The 21,183-nt window shown below is 28.5% G+C and overlaps 2 protein-coding genes across 2 annotated transcripts; one reads left to right on the top strand and one right to left on the bottom strand.

Annotated features, from left to right (window-relative positions):
- Window positions 1-3,281: 3,281 nt before the first annotated feature.
- Window positions 3,282-3,975, top strand: LOC111376084 (14 kDa proline-rich protein DC2.15-like). Its single transcript, XM_022999010.1, has one exon. The coding sequence runs from the start codon at window positions 3,344-3,346 to the stop codon at window positions 3,746-3,748; it is 405 nt and encodes a 134-aa protein (XP_022854778.1). The 5' UTR covers window positions 3,282-3,343; the 3' UTR covers window positions 3,749-3,975.
- A 4,311-nt stretch (window positions 3,976-8,286) lies between these two features.
- LOC111376083 (14 kDa proline-rich protein DC2.15-like) lies at window positions 8,287-8,953 on the bottom strand. The gene has a single exon (XM_022999009.1). The coding sequence runs from the start codon at window positions 8,896-8,898 to the stop codon at window positions 8,488-8,490; it is 411 nt and encodes a 136-aa protein (XP_022854777.1). The 5' UTR covers window positions 8,899-8,953; the 3' UTR covers window positions 8,287-8,487.
- Window positions 8,954-21,183: the final 12,230 nt, after the last annotated feature.

The following is a 21,183-nucleotide window of genomic DNA, read 5'->3' as shown; positions in this document are numbered from 1 at the left end:
AGTTTGAAATATAGTTACGACAATGAACAAAGGTTAAAAATGTACTCAATTTTTTGTGTGTGTTTTGATATGACCTTCAACTTTCATTTCCTCCTGCCCACAGCACTATAGGGTCGAAATTTCATTTATCAATATGGCAATCAACAATTCATTGACGAACTATGGGAAAAAAGTTGTTTCAAGTAAATACGTTTGACTTGTATGAATTGATGTGAACCCATGTAACAATAGTAAATTTGAAATTTATAGAAGATTGAATCACAATTCAAGAAATGTAAAATCTTGATTTGAAGCTTGACCCAATAATTTATTGAATCAAAGAACCAAAGTTATGGAATAATTTCAAGAACTATGAAACTTGCTATGAATTTGTTGAAAGCCACAAAGAGTATGAATCTTTGATAAGTTCGAATAGTTTGAACGTAACAAATATCGAAAATATTTGATAAATTATGTTCAATTAGGAATAAGGTAGAAAGTAAAAAATTTCACATTATGATTAATTCTCAAAAATTAATGTCTTTATTGGACAATGAATGAGCCTTTTATATGCATAAAATAAACTCCTAATCAAAACAAAACTCTAATTCCAAAGACAAATTCAAATAAATTAGAAAACTACAAAACAAATCTAAATAAAACTAAAATACTACAAATAACGAAAATACCATTAAACTAAACATAAAAAATGCAAAAATGGAATCCTAAACAACTGATTTTGACCCCGAAAGTTGGACATAGTCATCCAACAAACTTGTGCAGAATCGATAAACATTTTCGAACTGTACTCATGGTCGAAAATCCGACAACTGAGCAGAAAGTTATACACATTTTTTTACATCCCATACGATTTTGCACATACTTCAAATTTCTTCCGTTTTCTAATTGATTGAGGATCTTCTTTTCTAATTGATCCATATCAATACAAAACATGCAATGAATCTTTTGAGCTTACCCTCCATGATTCTCATCATTCCCCCTCTCTTCAAGGAAATTGGCCCTCGAATCTTGGCATTGAAATTAAATATATTTTTCTTCTTGAACTTTCTTCACCTTTTTTTTGAAGTTTCTTGATTTTTCTTGACCTCTTTTTGCTTTTCTTTTCTTTTCTTTTTTTCTTTTTTCTTTTTATAATTTATTGAATCAAAGAACCAAAGTTATGGAATAATTTCAAGAACTATGAAACTTGCTATGAATTTGTTGAAAGCCACAAAGAGTATGAATCTTTGATAAGTTCGAATAGTTTGAACGTAACAAATATCGAAAATATTTGATAAATTATGTTCAATTAGGAATAAGGTAGAAAGTAAAAAATTTCACATTATGATTAATTCTCAAAAATTAATGTCTTTATTGGACAATGAACGAGCCTTTTATATGCATAAAATAAACTCCTAATCAAAACAAAACTCTAATTCCAAAGACAAATTCAAATAAATTAGAAAACTACAAAACAAATCTAAATAAAACTAAAATACTACAAATAACGAAAATACCATTAAACTAAACATAAAAAATGCAAAAATGGAATCCTAAACAACTGATTTTGACCCCGAAAGTTGGACATAGTCATCCAACAAACTTGTGCAGAATCGATAAACATTTTCGAACTGTACTCATGGTCGAAAATCCGACAACTGAGCAGAAAGTTATACACATTTTTTTACATCCCATACGATTTTGCACATACTTCAAATTTCTTCCGTTTTCTAATTGATTGAGGATCTTCTTTTCTAATTGATCCATATCAATACAAAACATGCAATGAATCTTTTGAGCTTACCCTCCATGATTCTCATCATTCCCCCTCTCTTCAAGGAAATTGGCCCTCGAATCTTGGCATTGAAATTAAATATATTTTTCTTCTTGAACTTTCTTCACCTTTTTTTTGAAGTTTCTTGATTTTTCTTGACCTCTTTTTGCTTTTCTTTTCTTTTCTTTTTTTCTTTTTTCTTTTTTTTTTGTTTACTCAAAAATAAAAAGAGAAAAAAATAATAATGCCTAATTTAGAGTCAAAACTCTCATACTAACTGATATGAACCCAGGTAGCAGTAGTAATTTCGAACCCCAAAAGATTGAATTACAACCCAAAAAGCTAAAATCCCAGTTTGAGACTTGACCAAAAAATTTATTGAATTAAGGAACCAAAGTTATGGAAGAACTTGATCCTATAATTACAAAAACTATGAACCTTGCTATGAATTTATTGAACACCACAAGAGTATGAGTCTTTGATAAGTTCAGATAGTTTGAACGTCATAAATATTGAAAATATTTGATAAGTTCCGTTCAATTAAGAACAAGATAAAAAAAAAGCTAAAATCCCAGTTTGAGACTTGACCAAAAAATTTATTGAATTAAGGAACCAAAGTTATGGAAGAACTTGATCCTATAATTACAAAAACTATGAACCTTGCTATGAATTTATTGAACACCACAAGAGTATGAGTCTTTGATAAGTTCAGATAGTTTGAACGTCATAAATATTGAAAATATTTGATAAGTTCCGTTCAATTAAGAACAAGATAAAAAGTGAAAATGTTCACATTATGATTAATTCTCAAAAATCAAAGTCTTTATTATACAATAAATGAGTCTTTTATAGGCACAAAATAAGCTCCCGATCAAAACAAAACTATAATTCTAAAGGTAAATTCAAATAAATTAGAAAACTACAAAACAAATCTGAATAAAACTAAAATACTACAGATAACAAAAGTACCTTTAAACTAATTCAAAACATAAAAACGCAAAAATGACCCCTAAACAACCGATTTTGACCCCCAAAATTTGACATAGTCATCTAACAAACTTGTCCAGAATCGAAAACGCTTCGATATTGTACTCAAGGCCGAAAATTTGACAACCAACCAGAAAGTTATACGCATTTTTGTACATCATATATGTTTCTACACATATTTCATATTCCTTCCATTTTCTAATTGGTTTAATATCTTCTCTTCCAATTGATACATACAAATTCGAAACATGTGATGGCTCCTTGTTAGCTTGCACTCCATGATTCTCATCACGAATCAAATAGTTAAATTTTCATATTTATTAATTTATTACGTATGCGTTCGATACACCCACAGATTTAGGCAAAGAACATGGAAATTTGAATATCCTAATTCGCATGCATCCAAAAGTTTACCTCTTTCCACCTAATATCCTTGGGGCACCCATGAGTATTTTATTATTTATGTTCACATCAATTTTGAAAAATTAACCCTCTTCTTCCCTATAAAAATCTATTCCTCACAACCAAATCATCCATTCCAGAACCATTTGTCTTTAAAAGAATAAGCAGCTACAATTTGTCAAGAATTAGGGTTATTTAGAAATGGCTTCCAACAGTAAAACATCAATTGCCCTCTTTCTAGTCCTAAATCTTCTCTTCTTCACTCTTACTAGTGCATGTGGCACCTGCCCTGGTCCTAAACCAAAGCCTAAACCAAACCCGAAGCCAAGCCCGAGTCCCGGAAAGGCCTCTTGCCCTAGGGATGCCCTAAAATTGGGGGTATGTGCTAATCTTCTTGGTGGATTGATTGGTGTTACAATTGGGACACCACCAAAAACTCCATGCTGCACCCTTATCGGAGGCCTTGCTGACCTCGAGGCTGCGGTCTGCCTTTGCACTGCCATTAAAGCCAATGTTTTGGGCATTAACCTTAATATTCCTCTCTCCCTTAGCCTGCTTCTTAATGTCTGCTCGAAGAAGGTCCCATCAGATTTCATATGTGCCTAAACAAACTTTTTTTTGGCTCTTAGGTTTTTCAGACATCTGAATTTGTACTTTAAGATCATTGCATTCTTGTGCTTGGTAACTTCCAGTTCCCATTTTAGCAAATAAGAAAGAAAAGAAAAGAAAATCTTGTTCACATGTGAGAATAACTTGTAATATTCGTATTTTACTTATCCAAAATGTATCCACTATTCATTTTTATATCATATATTGTTATGTAGAAGGAATAATCCTAAGTTTCTATTTGATCTGGATCATATGCGAATTTCAGTTATATACGAGAAACATGATTACTAGAATTTTCTAAGAAATTAATCAAAATTTCCATTAAATGCCCGTGCTCTTGGATATTTAAACTTTTGGAATTCTTGATGCATGATATTAACAAAACACATGCAGCATTATCAAGGTTTTATACCCTATGAAGTGTCTTTCAATGTATCAAAATGAACAAAAAATCGAAAAATTACTATGATAAACCACATCATTTAAAAGCTTAAACTATTAAATGGGGATATGAACTTAGTGAGGCAGACTTCAATTTACAACAGTGATGAATTATGATCAACCTTTTCCACAAGTTCTATTAGAAACCATCAAATGCTTATATGTCAATTGAATATATATAGAAATTTTGACTCTAATTATTTTTAGAAATTGAAAAGTGCTCAAAGTCTGTTTGATGATAATATTAATATACAATGATAAAAGGGGAAAAAATTTAAATATGGTTCGATTATACATGTCAAGTTGCTTGCAAGAAATCCATTCATTGGCCATGAGAATTTGGAAGAATCTCTATGGCAATGTTCTTTGCAGAACAGTACAGCCCGTGACTCCAAGAATTTGTTGAATGCAATGCATATTCACGTGCAAAGGGACGAAAAAGAAGCTTCAATTCATATCACTACTTTAGCTTAGATCAAGATTCCTTACTTAAATCTGTCTACTTCTCCATAACACATAATATTAAAAATTGATGAGTTTAACGTCGTAAGAGGAGGTCCACAAGAAGGAAAATCGCATTCCGAATGTTCAGCCCAAATATATATAAACTGTGACCACATCTGAATTTACTCGAGATAGCGAACCAGGGAGGAATGCCGCCACTCTTCAGGATTGGTAAAGTGAAATTTGGAAACTTGAGTCACCCAAAAAAAAAAAACCCAAAAAAAAAAATAAAAATTGTTGATGAGTTTAATAATTTTATTACTTCATGTGATTAATAATAATAATTGGGTTGAATCACTTTTATGATCGTTCAATTAAAAACTTACAGGCTTCTTTAGTCAGCAATTCAATCACAATGGAAGTATTTTGATTCTCACAATGAATAGTCGATTTTATTTTTAAATTTCTTCTGGAGTCTTTTCAATTTTGTTGTCTTCTCATTTACAATTTTTTATTAATTTGTGTTCTAAACTCGTCCATTTCATAAAAGGTGATGACGGGGGTTATGGCTCAAATTAGTCGAACTTTGAATTTAAAATTAAAATCAATCTCATACATGACAGGCTTGATTTTAAAAGTTCAACTGTTATAGAAAATTATAAAATGTCCATTGTATTATCTATAGAAAGAGTGATGATTGTTTTTCGCTTTTTTGTTTAAGTATCCAAAGTGTTTCCCACGTAATGAAAATTCGAAACTGGTTTAATTGTGGATTGAATTTGGGTCAAGGGTCGACTCATGTCACATTTTCTCCGCATGATCAGGGGCGGACCTATGAAGGGACGAGTGGATGCCGTCGCCCCCAATGGATTTTCAAATGCAACTTTTTTAAATTCAAATTTTCATCTTTTTTTTTTTTCCCCAATTTATTTGAAGTAATTTCTTACATAATTGTGTCTCGGCTCCACTGAACCATAATCCTGAATCCACCCCTGCGCACAATTATACTGCTTCAAAGTCCATTAAACTATTTGAGGCGGTGATAATTTTCTCTTACACACGAAGGACATTCATAATTTTAAAAGTAGCCAAAGTTTTAGCTTTTCTATACATAAACTGATGTTTATGTATAAAAGAAAGTTTGATGATTGTACATGGATACAAAATCAGAGTTGATGTTCAATCAACTAGACCAAGTGATTAGCAAAAATCTAAAGATGATTAACAATTCAAAATTCGTTGATTCAAAATGTGAATTCCGATAATTGGGAAAAATTTAGAGAAAACTTATTTCAATGTTTATTCCAATATTCGAAAGCAAAGTGAAGCCAAACAAGCTCTATGCTGCTGTGTTTAAACAAAAGCTAATTGAACTTTAATAATTGCACCCGAATTCTTTCATTTCTTCGAAAATAGTTATTAAGATGTAATTTAATAAAATAACAAAATAGCATAACTAAAAAAATTAAATGAACTCTGCCAAGTGAACCGTCACCTTGGCCATAACTCCAACATGGCCTCAAACCGCATGTTAATATTATGTTACACTAATCGCGCTTTAAATGATTACTAACGATTGCATATCGTCAAACTTATAATTGTTGAAAATTATTCTAATGAGATTTTATAGAAAGTCGAAAATCCTTTGGTAATTTTATTTTTTGCTTTTATCATTATTTAGAAAAGATACCAAGGAATGAAGTAGAATTCGTCACAAGTTTCTGGTGTAATTTTATTTTTTGAAAAGCAATAATAAAAATTATCATAGTAAAATTGTTTGTAAATTTGTCATTGTTGGTGCTATTTCTAATAATGAGATTTCAAAATGAAGAAGGCCCCTTAAATATTATAGGAATATTTACTAGGGTGAGGATATATATTTGTTTACAAGGCAATGGATGACGATTTTCCTCTTGCCATTCCCAAGGCAATTATGTGCCACTTGATGCCTAATAAAAACAATAATCGAGATGCATAGATTGATATAAGACTACAAGTATGTCACGTGAGATTTAACTTACTCTTTTAGGTCATTAGGTCCTTGTTAATTTAGTATTAGTTAGTTAAATGTTTCATCTTGATCGTATTTATTTTAATTTTTTTTCATAAACTCCGTCATCCATGCTAGTTATAAAACTATATAAAATAATGAAATCGCTCGATGTAATCAAGTTTATTGCTAATGTTGAGAATTTACTTAACATATACAGCGAACATTAAACAAAATTTTCAATTTTCATCAAGGATTTTCTTTGTGTTTAGATAGACATTGTGATAAGAATTATCCTTTGTTGAATTTTGCAAACTCCTTTACTTTTTATAAACTCGAACAATTACGATCTGCAATCCACTGCTGTTCAACCTAAATGAAAATTCACACGATGAATAAGATTGAGAGAACTAGAATTTTTCTTTTCTTGCGCTTGCAAGAATATGAATTGTATTCTCTATAGTTTTTCAAACCCTAGTAGCCTATTAATATAAATCCAAATGGACTTGTCACACCCATTAACTTAATCCGATCCAATATTTAATTAATTCAATTAATTAAATTTGATTCATGAATTAATTAATCGGCCCTATTAACATGGAACTCAATTAATTAATTGTCCAAAACGTGTCAATTAATTAATTGGTAAATCTCACTCTTCTAATTCTCCTTTTTGTGTATGACCCATTAGATTTACAATCATGGTGTGAATTAATATTTTGATATAATTAAAATTGATAAATTAAAATACCCATTTTTAATTTATTACCAATTCATATTAGTCTTCGCAAATTGACATTTAGCAATATGTTAAGGTAATACAGGTGACAAAAAAATGTCACGTGATATACAAAATCAAACTTACCATGAAACTATAAACCTTTCGTCAATATGATCCAATCAATTACGAGATATAGATATATGTCAATCTCAATTATCGATTGTATATAAGTTGAAAACTCCTTTTCGACTTATGAGTATACATAAACCAAGGATTTCGTTTTCAACTTAAATGAATGAAATGTAAATCATAATTTCTTACTATCTTAGAGTGATAAAACATCTATTGATCATTCATAACCTTCATATGATTCTTGAGATGCCCGAACAATGCCGTATTAGCGGCCCTTGGTAGAGCAACGTCCAATATCACCAAAATATTATTGTCCTATATAAGGCACTATGATGATCTCAAGTTAAAGGACTAATTTCACTATCGAATGTTAGAGATTAACCACTAACACTCAGATAATTATTCATGTGGAATCTTCCAAGTGGGTCTCCAAGTCCAATGTTTTGTCTATAACAAAATATCCACTTATTCATTTAAATGTTACCATACTGTAGCTTGTGAGATTAGCTACTTACTTCACAAATAAGAAATGTCACATGTGACGATCTATCCGTAATAATGATATTCGTATTTCGTTATTACCTACGACCATGAATGATTTAAGATTCAATCATACAATTTGTATTTCACCATTACAATTCCTTGTAATTAACAAATCAAAACTTAAATTTACGAACTCTATTATTTAATTTCATTCATTAGAATAGTGATTCAAATAAATAATAGTTCTTGCCAAAATAAATGCGTTAAACATATTAAAAGTGTTTATAATCTAAATTGATTGAACCTAGGCATAACACATACACCTAAAACAAAGAGGATACAATATCAGAATTTATTGAACCTTGTTTTTAATCAATGGAATTCCCAACACCTTAGCACTGACTGCCATCAACAATATCTCAAATAATACCCTTAAGAAATCTCATCAAGAAATATGGAAAAAACACAGATAGAAATATATAGAAAGACATAAAAATCCTCGAAATGGAAGGAAAATGTGTTGGTTTATGCGCATTGGAAGCCAGATGGGACATTCTTTCCACAGTAGTTAAGCAACAAGCTGAGGGACACCGGTACATTAAGGTTAATGCCCAAAACCTTAGCTTTAATGGCAGTGCAAAGGCAAATCGCAGCCTCGAGATCGGCTAGACCTTGGATAAGGGAGCAGCATGGAGTTTTTGGAGGGGTTCCCACAACTACGTTCACCAAGCCATTTAGCAAGTCGGCACACACTCCTAACTTTAGAGTGTCTTTAGGGCACTTTCCCTTTGACGGTGGGTGGGGTTCGTGGCCGTGACCACCGCTTGGGGAGCCTGGTGGTGGAGGGCACGGAACGGACGTTGAGCTGACCATTGTGAAGAAGAGAAGATTGAAGAGAAGGAGAAGTGCAATTGAAGCAACAATTTTAGAAGCCATTTTTTTTTGGGGGGAGGGGGGTGCGGGGGGTGGACGCACACAATGTATATATGAGAATCTGTTTTGGGTTGTAATATCTGAAGCTGGTTGAGGGTATTTATAGGGAAAAAATGCGACGTGTTTTTATTTTTTATATGAGAAATTAGAGAAAAGAAATTGAATATCCATGTGGGCTGATTGCCAGCGAAATGCATAACATGCATAACAGTTAGCTGGCTTTGCAGCTAAGAAGATAAGCTTAAAGGAATAAAAATTTGGAGGTTTCTGCATTACAGGAGTTGTCAATTTTTCAATTTTGGAAAAAGTAAAATAAACTTTATCCCATAGATTTTTATTGATTATTCAATGGCGTCACTACCTCAAGTTGGTGTATAAAGAATTTTTTTTTTTTTTTTCATACTGAAGCATGATTGCCTAAGATAATATGTTGCATTAATGTTTAATTTTTTTTACCTGGAACAATTTGATTATTATGAGAGGAAAAAAATGGACGTGTTATATCATGATTTCAATATATTTGGATTTGTCTTTTCGCTGTTGTTCGATTATTTGTTCCCTTAAATCAAATTGGATGCTTCAAGTAAAATTCTAAGCGAAAAACTATGGTGGAGTCTTTTGTTTGTTTAGGTTTTATGCAGTTTCCCAAGGTTCCTCTTTGATCGTTCAAGAAGAGAAAATCACACCTTAGCTCGGGAATAGCTACTATTGTTTGCTTCTGTAATTTGTTTTCTGGTTGTGACATATTTAACTATTTGTTATACTTCCACTATTTAGTAATATGGGGTTTCCAAAATAGCATTGAATTTTTATTTTTTCTGTCAATAATTCGGTCTTTGCACTAATTTCAGTAGTGTTTATATGTTCGCCGTGTTATAAACTACAGACTAAATATTAATAGACAGAAATAATGAACGAAATATGAGAAATTTGATGCCATTTTTCAGTCTATTAATTTTGAAATGGACATTTATGGAGTTGCCAATGACTCTAAAAGAAAGAATGTATACCAATAAAACAATAAAACTATTATGGAAATAATATTTCAACATATCATGAAACTAACAGGCTGTTTGGGACGGATTTTTGTGGCCAAAATTTTGATTTTTTGACCATTAGTTTTCAACGGTGGCCGTCATTTTTGACTTCTCATCTCTTAGGTGGGACCCACAATTGGTGGTAACGGCTCTTTTTTCCTTAAAAGCAATTGAAGAAGTAGCTCTAGACAGGCTATAAAAAAAATTGAGTATGAAAGGAGAACTGATTTCACAAAGTAGTTTCATTGAATTTGATAACATGCATATAGTATCCACATTAGATATGGAGACAAAGCTACGTTATTTTTCATTCAAAATTTATTAAAAGTCAATATTTCACCTTTCTTTAATCTACTAAATGTAAAATCCCTAAATCTTTGATTTATCAATCTCTGAATCATACTCATTTTATCAATTGGGTAGTGTATGTACATATCTTCCCATACCCTAACTTACAGGCATGTGAGGCTCAAGAAAAAATAAATGAATTAGTAACTTGTTTTATATCTAAACCTAAAGGACTAATCAGCAAAATTTCCTTAAGTAGCACAAAGATATAGGGAAGAATCACAGGTGGCAAACATTAAGATTGAATTAAGGTAATAATGTGTTTTGCTAAGGTTTAACATAATTAAATCCTGTGAATATACAGTAGACACAAGTCACACAACCCTTTTTAATTCCACCCATGTTTTGCGCCATTATTGAAGCACATGATCGTGTGAATATAATGTTTTCTCTATTAACCTGCGAAGATGCTAAAATGCCACAATGTCTTGTCTTGTCTCGACATATTTAGAGTTTTTCTAGGATATTTCGACAATAGACATGACAAATCGCATGAGATAATTGACCTAAAAATTTTCATTATGTCCTAGATCTATAATAATCTAATTTGAGTAAATCGAGTTTTCATACTTCTATTAGTAATTGTTGACTTAATTCATGTCTAACCTTCCCCCTTAAATGGATTATCTAGAAACAATAAAAGATAGTGAACGGTATGGTTAAACTTTCCTAATATTTCTTTCTTTTCTTATTATAAAAAATAATGAATTCTAACTGCAAAAGCACAGTAAATCAAGAAAAATTATTTAAAGAAGTATTGGAAAGAATTGATGGTTCTTAGGACCTGTTTATGTTATAATTAAATTCATTACTTACAATTATTATATTCAAAGCTAAAATTCATCAAATAATTGGAAGTAGAGAATTTTTAAACAGTGAAGTCAAAATTGTAATAGCACACGGTTTTGTACTGAAAACACGCTGTCGTGCTAAAAGATTGCTAAATATAAATATAAATTGTTCCTTAGATTGTAAAAATTGTAAAAAATTTCCTTGGTTTCTGTTACATTCTTTTAGATTTATGCCCTGCATTCGTTTTCCTTTTCCTGTCCCGTCAATTGTGTATTTTCCTTATTATTGAGTTTTGATATTGAATAAATTCAAACGATTATTTAAAGTGAAAATTACACTACAACATGTATATAAAGACTTCAAAAATCAGATATGAAATATATTTAATCGGTGAGACTTTAATATATATATATATATATATAATCACATCCCCCAATCCAATTAAACTCTCAAACCCTATTTCATTTCTATCTCTATCTTTTCTCACTTTATCCCTCTCTCTACCACCAACTGTGACGGGAAATACATGAAAATGGCCTAAATAAAGAGGCTACTTTTTCATTTAGCCTTTGACCAATTCAACTAATAGAAACTAGCTAGAGAGATCATGAAAATTAAAATAAGAAAAATAGATAATTATTATGAATTAGAAGAAGAAAGAGGAAGTTATATATATATATATATGAAAAAATTATTAAGGAATATGAAGATGAAGAATTTTATATATACTATAAAGAGAAGTATGAGTGTAATTTGTAAATGATAATACAGATTTAAAATTAAATAATTACTTGCAAATATTAATAAAATACAAGAAAAAAACACAAGATATAATATTAATACCAGATGGAATGAAAATAATGAAAGAAAAACAGTTAATAAAATTAAAATGTGAAAAATTAATGCTACAAAGTAAATACTTTAAGATAGTAAAAGAAGAATTAGTAAATACGGATATAGCTAAAGAAAGATTTGGAAAAATAATAGATGAAAAAGAAGATAAAAGATGTAAATTAACTTATATGTTAGAAAGATGATAAGAAAAAATTAATATGTCAATAAGTGAATATATGGAAAAATTAAAAATCATTGATAAAAATGCTAATAAATGATGTTTAAGATTTAAGAAATGAAGTGAAAGAAACAAGAAATGATATAAATATATTAAAAATGAAATTAGAGAATTAAAAGAAAATAATAAAAATAAAGAAAAGAAAATAGATAAAAAATTTATAGAAAAAGAAATGACCCAAATAGGAAAGAAACATATTGAAAAAGAAAATATAGTGATAGAAATAGGGAGTATGGATGATGAATTTAGAAAAAATATATTACCTAAAATACTAGAAAAATAATTCAGAGAAAAAATGTTAGGAAAATTAAAAATAGAAGAAAATCAAGAAAATCAATATGAATGAGGAATTAGACTTACTTATAGAAAATTTTGATCAATTAAATTTAGATGATATAAGTTAATACCAAGTTTTTAATGAATAATGAAGGAGAATCTAATCCAATAGAAACATCTGAAAAGGAATTACAAGAATCAAATGAAAGTTATACACAAATATATAATAAACTACATAGACAATTTTACAACCACTTAAAGGAAATAAATATAGAGGTGGATTTGAATTAAAGGATAATTATGATAAACATATTAACTATGGAGGAACAAAATTAGATTTAAATTGTAAAATGGATACTAAAAAAGTCTTATTAACTTGAGTATATTCAATGATATTATTCTTTTTATATAATAAAGATGACACATGGAAAAATACTGAAAGAAGAATAGATTTCTTAATAGCATCCTTAGAAAGAAATGTTAGAAATTGGTGGGAAAGAATAAGTAATGATACAAAAACATTAATCAAAAGAAATGTATAGACAGAAATAATAAAATCAGATAAACAATGTATAGAAAAGTTAGTAAAATATATTTCAGATGAATTTCTATGAGAAAATTAGATAAGAAATGCTGAAGGAGAAACAATAAGAGAAAAAGATAATACCAGAATTAAATTAATAAATTTAAAAATATGTGATATGCGTAAAATTAAAGAATATATTTGTGAATTCAGATATTATTATTATGTTCAATTTTATAGTAATGAAAATCGAGAAACATACCAAGACATGTACTATAATAAGTTACCAAGTTCGTGGGAAATATATTTTAAAATAAAATTTGAAAAATATGTTAGAGATAATATTGGAATACCTAGAACTTTGGGTTCAAAAATAAAATTTTTATTTAAAAGATTTACATATATATGTCAGCAAAAACAATTATTGAAAAAATAAGGAAAACTAACTAGAATATGTTGTAAAAATATGAAAATTCCTATACAATGGGATGTAATCTGGGAAGAATGGTTAATAAAAGAAAATATGAAAATAAAAAAGTTTAAAAAATTTAGAAATTTTAATAAAATATATATATAAAATCTAGAAGAAGATATTATAAATAAAAAATATCCTATATGATCAACAGAAAAATAAAAATTATAATAAAAGTCAAAGTCAATGTAAATGTTGAAATTGTGGGGAAATGGGTCATATAAATCCTGAATGTGATAAAAAAAAGTTAAAATATTACAAAAAGAATATTTGAAAATAAAAGATAAATTAAGTGAAATATCGTATATTGAACAATATTATAATCAAAAAGTATATATAAGTAAAATAGAGGATGATGAATCATGATCTGAATAAAGAAATAGATGAATTAGAAAATAATAATATAAATATACAAGAATATGAAGGAATAAAAGGTTATGGATTAAAAGTTACTTTTGATAATAACAAATTTAAGAAAATGCAAAAATTATCTTTAAATTTAAAAATAGTAAAATTGGAAGTTTTAGATAGAATTTGGAAAAGAGAAATGATAGCAATAAATGAATATCATAAAATTGAGAAAATTATAAATGTAAGAACAACTTATGAAAAATATATATTAAATTTTTAACAAAAAATACAGTTGAAGAACTATTAACAAATATTAATAAAAAATAAAGTGAAAAAATTCAATATGTCTATTTAGCAGGAATACAAATAATGTTTAAATCCTTATTCAGAGAATAAATAGACTCACCCTTAACTATCATCTTACATGATGGAAGAATAATAAATCTAAAAAATAGTCATTTAGGAACAATAAAAGGAGATTTGGCATATCAAAAAATAATGCTTACATGCTATCCAAAATATTATGTCTCATTAAAAGATAAAAATTTTAATGAAATTTTAGAACTACATTTTAAGCTACATAGAGATGATATCATACAATTAGGTGATCAAATTATGACTATAAAATATAGAGTTTTATATACGTTTACCAATTCTAATTATGGAAATATTTATTCCAATAAACCATATATTGAAGTACATAAAGAATGTAAAGATATTAGTAAAATAATATAACCAAATAAACAGATAAGTTTAATTCCAGAAGAATATGAATTTAGTATAACAAAAAATAAATCTGAAATCACATAATCAAATGAAGAAGAATGTTTTAATAATATAACATGTAAAGATGAAAGATTGATTAAAAGATTAAAAAGTCGTAGAATACCTAATAAAAATCAGTCAGAAGAGTGTAGTAATATTAGAGAAATAAAACTTTACAGAAATACTGGAAATATAAAAATAGAATGAGAATATTTTATTGGAAGAGAGTACGTAAATGGAATAAACATACTAATTGATACAGGAGCTAGTGAATGTCATATAACTTCAATCAGAAATAAAGATTTAATAACTCATAAAATTGAACCATATAGATATGTAAATTTTGATGGACAAGTACATATTACATATTTAGAAGTTAAACACTTTAATACCATATTATATAGATAAAAATAGGAAGAATAAACACTTTAATACCATATTATATAGATAAAAGTATGGATATAAATCCTTATATACTTTTAGGTATGAGTTTCCTAAATGTGTTAGAAGATTATAGTATAAAAAGAGAAAGATTATACATAGTTCATAATGGACAGAATTATAAATAGTTCATAATTGACAAACGATATTATACAAAAAGGATTAAATGAATAATCAGATAAGTTTTTTATTAGCTGTATATATACAAATTACTATTATAGAAACAAACATAAAAACTTGTACTTTAATAGACACAGGAAGTGATATAACAATATTTAAAAGTGTTTTGATAAAATCATGGAATAGTAATAGTAATATAAAAATAATTGGAGTCACAGAAGAAGGTACTCAAATAATTAATAGTGTTGATAAAGTTAATATAATTTTTGGAAGTAAACAAGTTACAATAGATAAAATATATAAATATAATAAATTAAAGTGTGATATATTGTTAGGAAATGACTTTATACAATAATTTCAATATTATAAACAAAATAGTTATATAATAATGTTACAAATACCTTGCTCACACTTATTAAAAATTTCAAGAGAATTTAGACCTTATATAGTTCAGTCAATCCATCGTGGTGATAAATGGGAGAAAAAACCAATCATATGTAATGAAATAAAAAAATAAAAGAATATTGTATAAAAAAAAGTCCTAAAAACAAGAATAGAAATGAATATAGAAAAAATTATTGAACAATTAGAAAAAATTTATGGAAAAAATTCATTATTATTTTGGAAACCACATCACTCTAAAACTAAAACAAAATTAACAGAAAATGTTATAATAAGAGTTAGACCAATAATATATACTATAAAAGATACACAAGAATTCAAAAATCAGATAAAAAAATTATTAGAATAGAAATTTATTAGACCTAGTAATGGATCTCATAGTAGTCCAGCCTTTATGGTTATAAAACATTCTAAACGGGTTAGAAGAAAAGTTAGAATAATTACAAATTATAAAGAATTAAATAAATATACTAAATTTGATGAATTTTTTTTACCAAATAAAGAAGTTTTAATAAACCTTACAAAAGGAAAATAATATTATTCTAAATTTGATTGTAAATTGGGATTTTGACAAGGAAAAATTGAAGAAAATAATATACAATATACTGCATTTAGCACACTTCAAGGAAAATATGAATGGTTAGTAATATCATTTGGTTTAAAAAATGCACCACAAATATATCAAAGAAAAATGGATAATATATTTAAAAAATTTAATGAATTTCTAATTGTTTATATAGATGACATACTAATATGTTCTAATAGTAAAGAATAACATAGAAATTATTTAATTTAATTCATAAATGAATGTAAAAAAAAGAAGGCATTGTACTTTCTAAAAAGAAATCTATAATAGAAAAAATAAGAAATGAATTTTCTTGAATTATCAATAGATAAAAGAGAAGTAAAATTGCAGACTCATATCTAAAAAAATAGAAAAATTTGCAGATAAACTAGAATCCAAAGAACAAATACAAAAATTCTTGGAATGTTTAAATTATGCAGAATGATTTATTGAAAATATTTCTAAGAAAATATATAAAATACAAATTTTACTTCAAAAAATAAATACTAAAGGATGGAATGAAGAACATACAGAAATAGTTAAATCATTAAAAGAAAAATTTAAAAATTTACCAAAATTAAGATTACCAAATGAAAAAAGATAATTTAATTGTTAATACTGATGCATCAGATAAATGTTGGGCAACAATATTAAAAATATATCTAAATGAGATTTGTAGATATTCAAGTGGAACCTTTAATCAAACAGAAATAACTTATACCATTCATGAAAAAGAATTACTAGCAATTATTAAAGGAATAAAAAAGTTCTCATCATTTCTATTATCTAAGAAATTTACTGTTGAGATTGATAATTTTCAAGTTGTAGGATTAGTCAGAAATAAACTACCATCAGAACCTCAATACTGAAGGCTCCATAGATGACAAGCTTATTTAACATTTTATAATTTTGATATAATTCATATTAAAGGAGTTAATAATTTTCTTGCAAATTTTCTTAGAAGAAACATAGAATTTGCTGATGGATAAAACCAAAATCATGAATTTATATCAATCTATCTTACATATAGAAAAAATGATAGATTTTCTCAAAGAAGAAGCTGAAGATATAGATACTGGAGCAACACAGATCTTAGAGATGTTCAACTTAAATATAAAAGTATTGTTGAATATTACTACTGAACAACATAAAGAAACCATAGAACTCAAAAATCAAGTTGATGCTATTGCAGCACAATTAAAAAATATACTATCTGAGACAGATATACCAAAAAGCTCAGAAATGAGTTTTTCAAATCAATACCAAACAGGGACAGTTGAAAGCAGAAGTGGACCTAGACGTGATACCATACCAACTAATAAAAAAGGTGATTCGACTTCAGTAACATCAACCAGAAAAGATACATAGAGATAAAAATGATTCCAAAACTATCAGTATCATAGATGAAGATGATATGATCCCTTTAAATCCAAAAGAAGAAGAATATACCAAAATAGTCAAAATTGTCTATGAAATAAAAATAAGTGATTCATATTTTATCTCTCCAAGAAATAATATTTATCCTGGAGTGACAGTCATGGAAGGAGGAAACCCTTCATTCATAAAGATTATTGCAAATTATGAATTTCTGGATTTAATATATCTAGGAAAAATTTTGATCGAAATATCAAAATTTGATGATATATTCATAAAAGAAGTATCAAAATTTGCCAAAGGACGAAGAATATATTTGAAATTTTATTAAATAAGTCCTGAATATGATGAAATTGTTTATTATCCAGTTGAATATATAATCTCAATTGGCTATGTGGCAGCCAATTTCCAAATAAATGTTATGGAGAATGATAGAAAATCTCCATTGGTTACAAAATTATGAATCGGGCATAGAAGAGCACTTGAAATCTAAGCTATATACAATATTGCCAAAATTTTGTACGATAAAAAATTCTCATGTTTATGTCAATATGAAAATTGATGTTAGTTTCGAATGGAGGACATGGAAAATCAGAAAATCTTGAAGGACTATATCATAGAATTCGACATACATCAATTTTCAGGATGTCCTATCACTATCAAAGAATCTTATCAGCTAAGAAATTGTCCCAACTGCATGTAAAAATATAAAGATAAAAGGATAATAATAGAAAGGAAGACACTCCTTTGATAAAAAGCAGAAGTTGCATGTGAAGATGTAGGTCCAAGAAGGACAATAATAGAAAGGCAAATATGTCTTTTGATATTGTTGATGTATGCAATGATATAAATAGATTAATAATAGAGCTCCATATGTATGTATAAATAGAGATATTATGGAATGAAAGAGATATCTCGATTTGTAGTGGAGAATCAATATCTATTCTCAAGTTATCTACAGTACAAAACCAATTTTTCTAGAAACCCTTTTGTATTAAATAGAAGTCTTGTAAAAATTCTACAGAAATAAAATGCAAATATTTTGATATCAATATGAGTTCTAAATCTTTATTCCTATAAATTCTTGAACGATCTAATCGAAAGTTTTTTTCCTTATTTTAGCAAAAAAAAGTTTTTCTTTAATCAAAGTCTAGAAATTTATTCTTTAGAAATGATACAGTGAGAGCAAAAAGCTGAAATAATAAAGATTCCATGAAGGCAAGAGGCCATTGAAGTAAGCAGTTTACATATTCAGAGCTCGAAAGTCACTTAGTTCTAAGAATAAAGGTCCAGATCAAAACTAAGGTAAGACTATTAATTTTTGTTAAAATTAGAACGAATCTTTTTGAGATCTTAGAGAATCGTAAGGATTATTTATGATTGAATGACATGATATACAATTAAAGGATTAGATAATTTGTTAGAAAGAATGTTAGAAGAAATAAAAAAATTATTATTTTTCAATTAGAAAATATAAATGCACCTTCTGAAAAATATAATAAACTTAATAAAAAATATGAATAATATGTTGCAGAATATTCTAATATATTAGATCATAGAATGGACCTATATGTTAAAATTTAGAATAGAATAAATATAAGATAAAAATAGTTTAAAAGATTGGGATATATATTACAATATAAGAAGAATCATTTTAGTAAGGGCAATATAGACTTTTCTATGAATAACTTAAAAAAGAATAAAACCAAGCCAAATAGAAAAATCTCCTCAACTGTGACTACCGCGAACCTTTATAGCCATCGTCGCACCCAATGTCTTCTCCAACCCGATTAGTAACATAGCAACTCTGATCCACTACAAAATCGAAAATATTTCCCATCCCTTCTCTCTCTCTCCCGTTCACTTTTCTCTCACAGGTCGACTCTGAGGTGGGGCTCATATAGCCGTAGCGCGGAACTACGATGATGGGAAAACCATTGTTGCACGTTCATGGAGCTGTCACGCACAGAGGCTATCTGGTGCATGGCGGCACTGGTTCTGAGATCTACTGTTCATCCACTCATCATTACTGCTCAACAGGATCTAGTGCACGACGGTACTGCGCGGATCTGTGATCGTAGTGGCATGTGTACGTGGTTTTGGGTTTGGTGTGCTTGGAGTGGTGGTGATTTTTCATGTTTTGTTGTTGGGGTAGTTAATGGTGTGACTAACTATTTAGTTGTTACCTAAACATTTGATAATTTATGAGTGAAAATAACGTATTATTAAATATGTTGTATACACGTCTTCATACTTTGAAATCATCATATAATTATATTGTTATCAATATTGTTGAATACATCTTCCTCAAAATACATAATTAAACTATCGTTCAACCCTTGAATCTCCAATTCAATTGCATGGTTCAAACTATAGATTGAGGCCTTGAGGAGTCTCGTCTTGAGGTGGAGAGAAAACATGGTCGATTGTTGGCAGCGATGCAAATGACTTGAGTAGGAAAGTACAATTAGTTTGTAAAAATGGTAGACCTAGGTATTGAGAGAAGAATAAGAATGGGGGCTTGAGAGAGGTTAACATGTAAAAAGTGGGAAAAAAAAAAAAGGTCATGCAAATAGAGAAAAGTGAAAAAATAAAAAATTTAAGAAACAAAAACTCAAATTTTTCTACGGGATCAGCTAATTCCACATGACTGTGTAAATCCGTCCTTGTCGTAGGTAGTAGTACAGACGTCAAGGTATGACATGGTTGGGCTATTGAGATTGTTCATGAATGGTGTAAAATTTGATCCGTCTCATGTAGGGCTGTTACAACATTTGGCTGCAAAACTTGGGGTAGAAATTTTGATGTAGGATGGCAGAAACCATAAAAATAATGAAATAACATGTTATCAAAATTTCGTTATTTTCGAAGTAATACTACAATACAGTTACCCTCTAGTTTATGTTGTTTCCTAAAAATATTAGAAATATAGGCATCAAACTCTCTGATTCACGCATGAAAAAAAGAGATTTTAAACTCATTGTTTTAAATATCAAATACCGAGAATTTATGAAAAAATGAAGAAAATCTCAACAATTAATATTTCAATTCAAAAAACAACTTTTCGCCATTAAGGCTTACATCTCTTATTTAAAGCAAGAAAGAGATAATAACGAAAATCTAGATAATGTCTATATTATAGATAATGACTAAAATCTAGATAATGAATTAAATTAAAAAGTTTTAGTACTAATTAAAGACTAAATGTCCCCTGATGACTTAAAAAGCAAGAAAATAATTAAAAGATAATAAGGCTTGACCCCCTTATTTAGTTGTAGGATCAGACTACATCAAAAATCAAAGTCACGTGTTCATTAACGATTTCATCCCCAATCTTGAAAGTGATGAGGGGCTATGTTATACCCATAAAGAAAAAACCGATGGTTTAAACACCAGTTCATAATTAGAATATCCAGCAAGTACAGAAAGCTAAAAGTGGAAAAGATAATGACAATGAAATCTGCACGTTAGGAGGGAATAGGCAACGAAAGAATATACAAAGATGTCAAGACAAAATTAAGAAAAATGACTTAACCTAATAATGTGTTCATAAAGATGTAGAACACATTGTCAAGTGGATTAATGAACAGTTGAACCAAAAAGGAAAAACAATAAATTGTAGATTCGATGTTCGAGCTCAAATTTGGGCCCATAATATCTTTTCAAAAGAGGGATGACAAGACGGACTAACTCACGGCTTTGCCATGACGTATAGTGGATTTTAGCCATCCAAGTTCGTTTAGAACTTAA

This window comes from Olea europaea, unplaced genomic scaffold, assembly GCF_002742605.1.
Source record: "Olea europaea var. sylvestris unplaced genomic scaffold, O_europaea_v1 scaffold1446, whole genome shotgun sequence".
Classification (NCBI taxonomy): domain Eukaryota; kingdom Viridiplantae; phylum Streptophyta; class Magnoliopsida; order Lamiales; family Oleaceae; genus Olea; species Olea europaea.
This window is presented reverse-complemented; position numbering and strand designations above follow the sequence as displayed.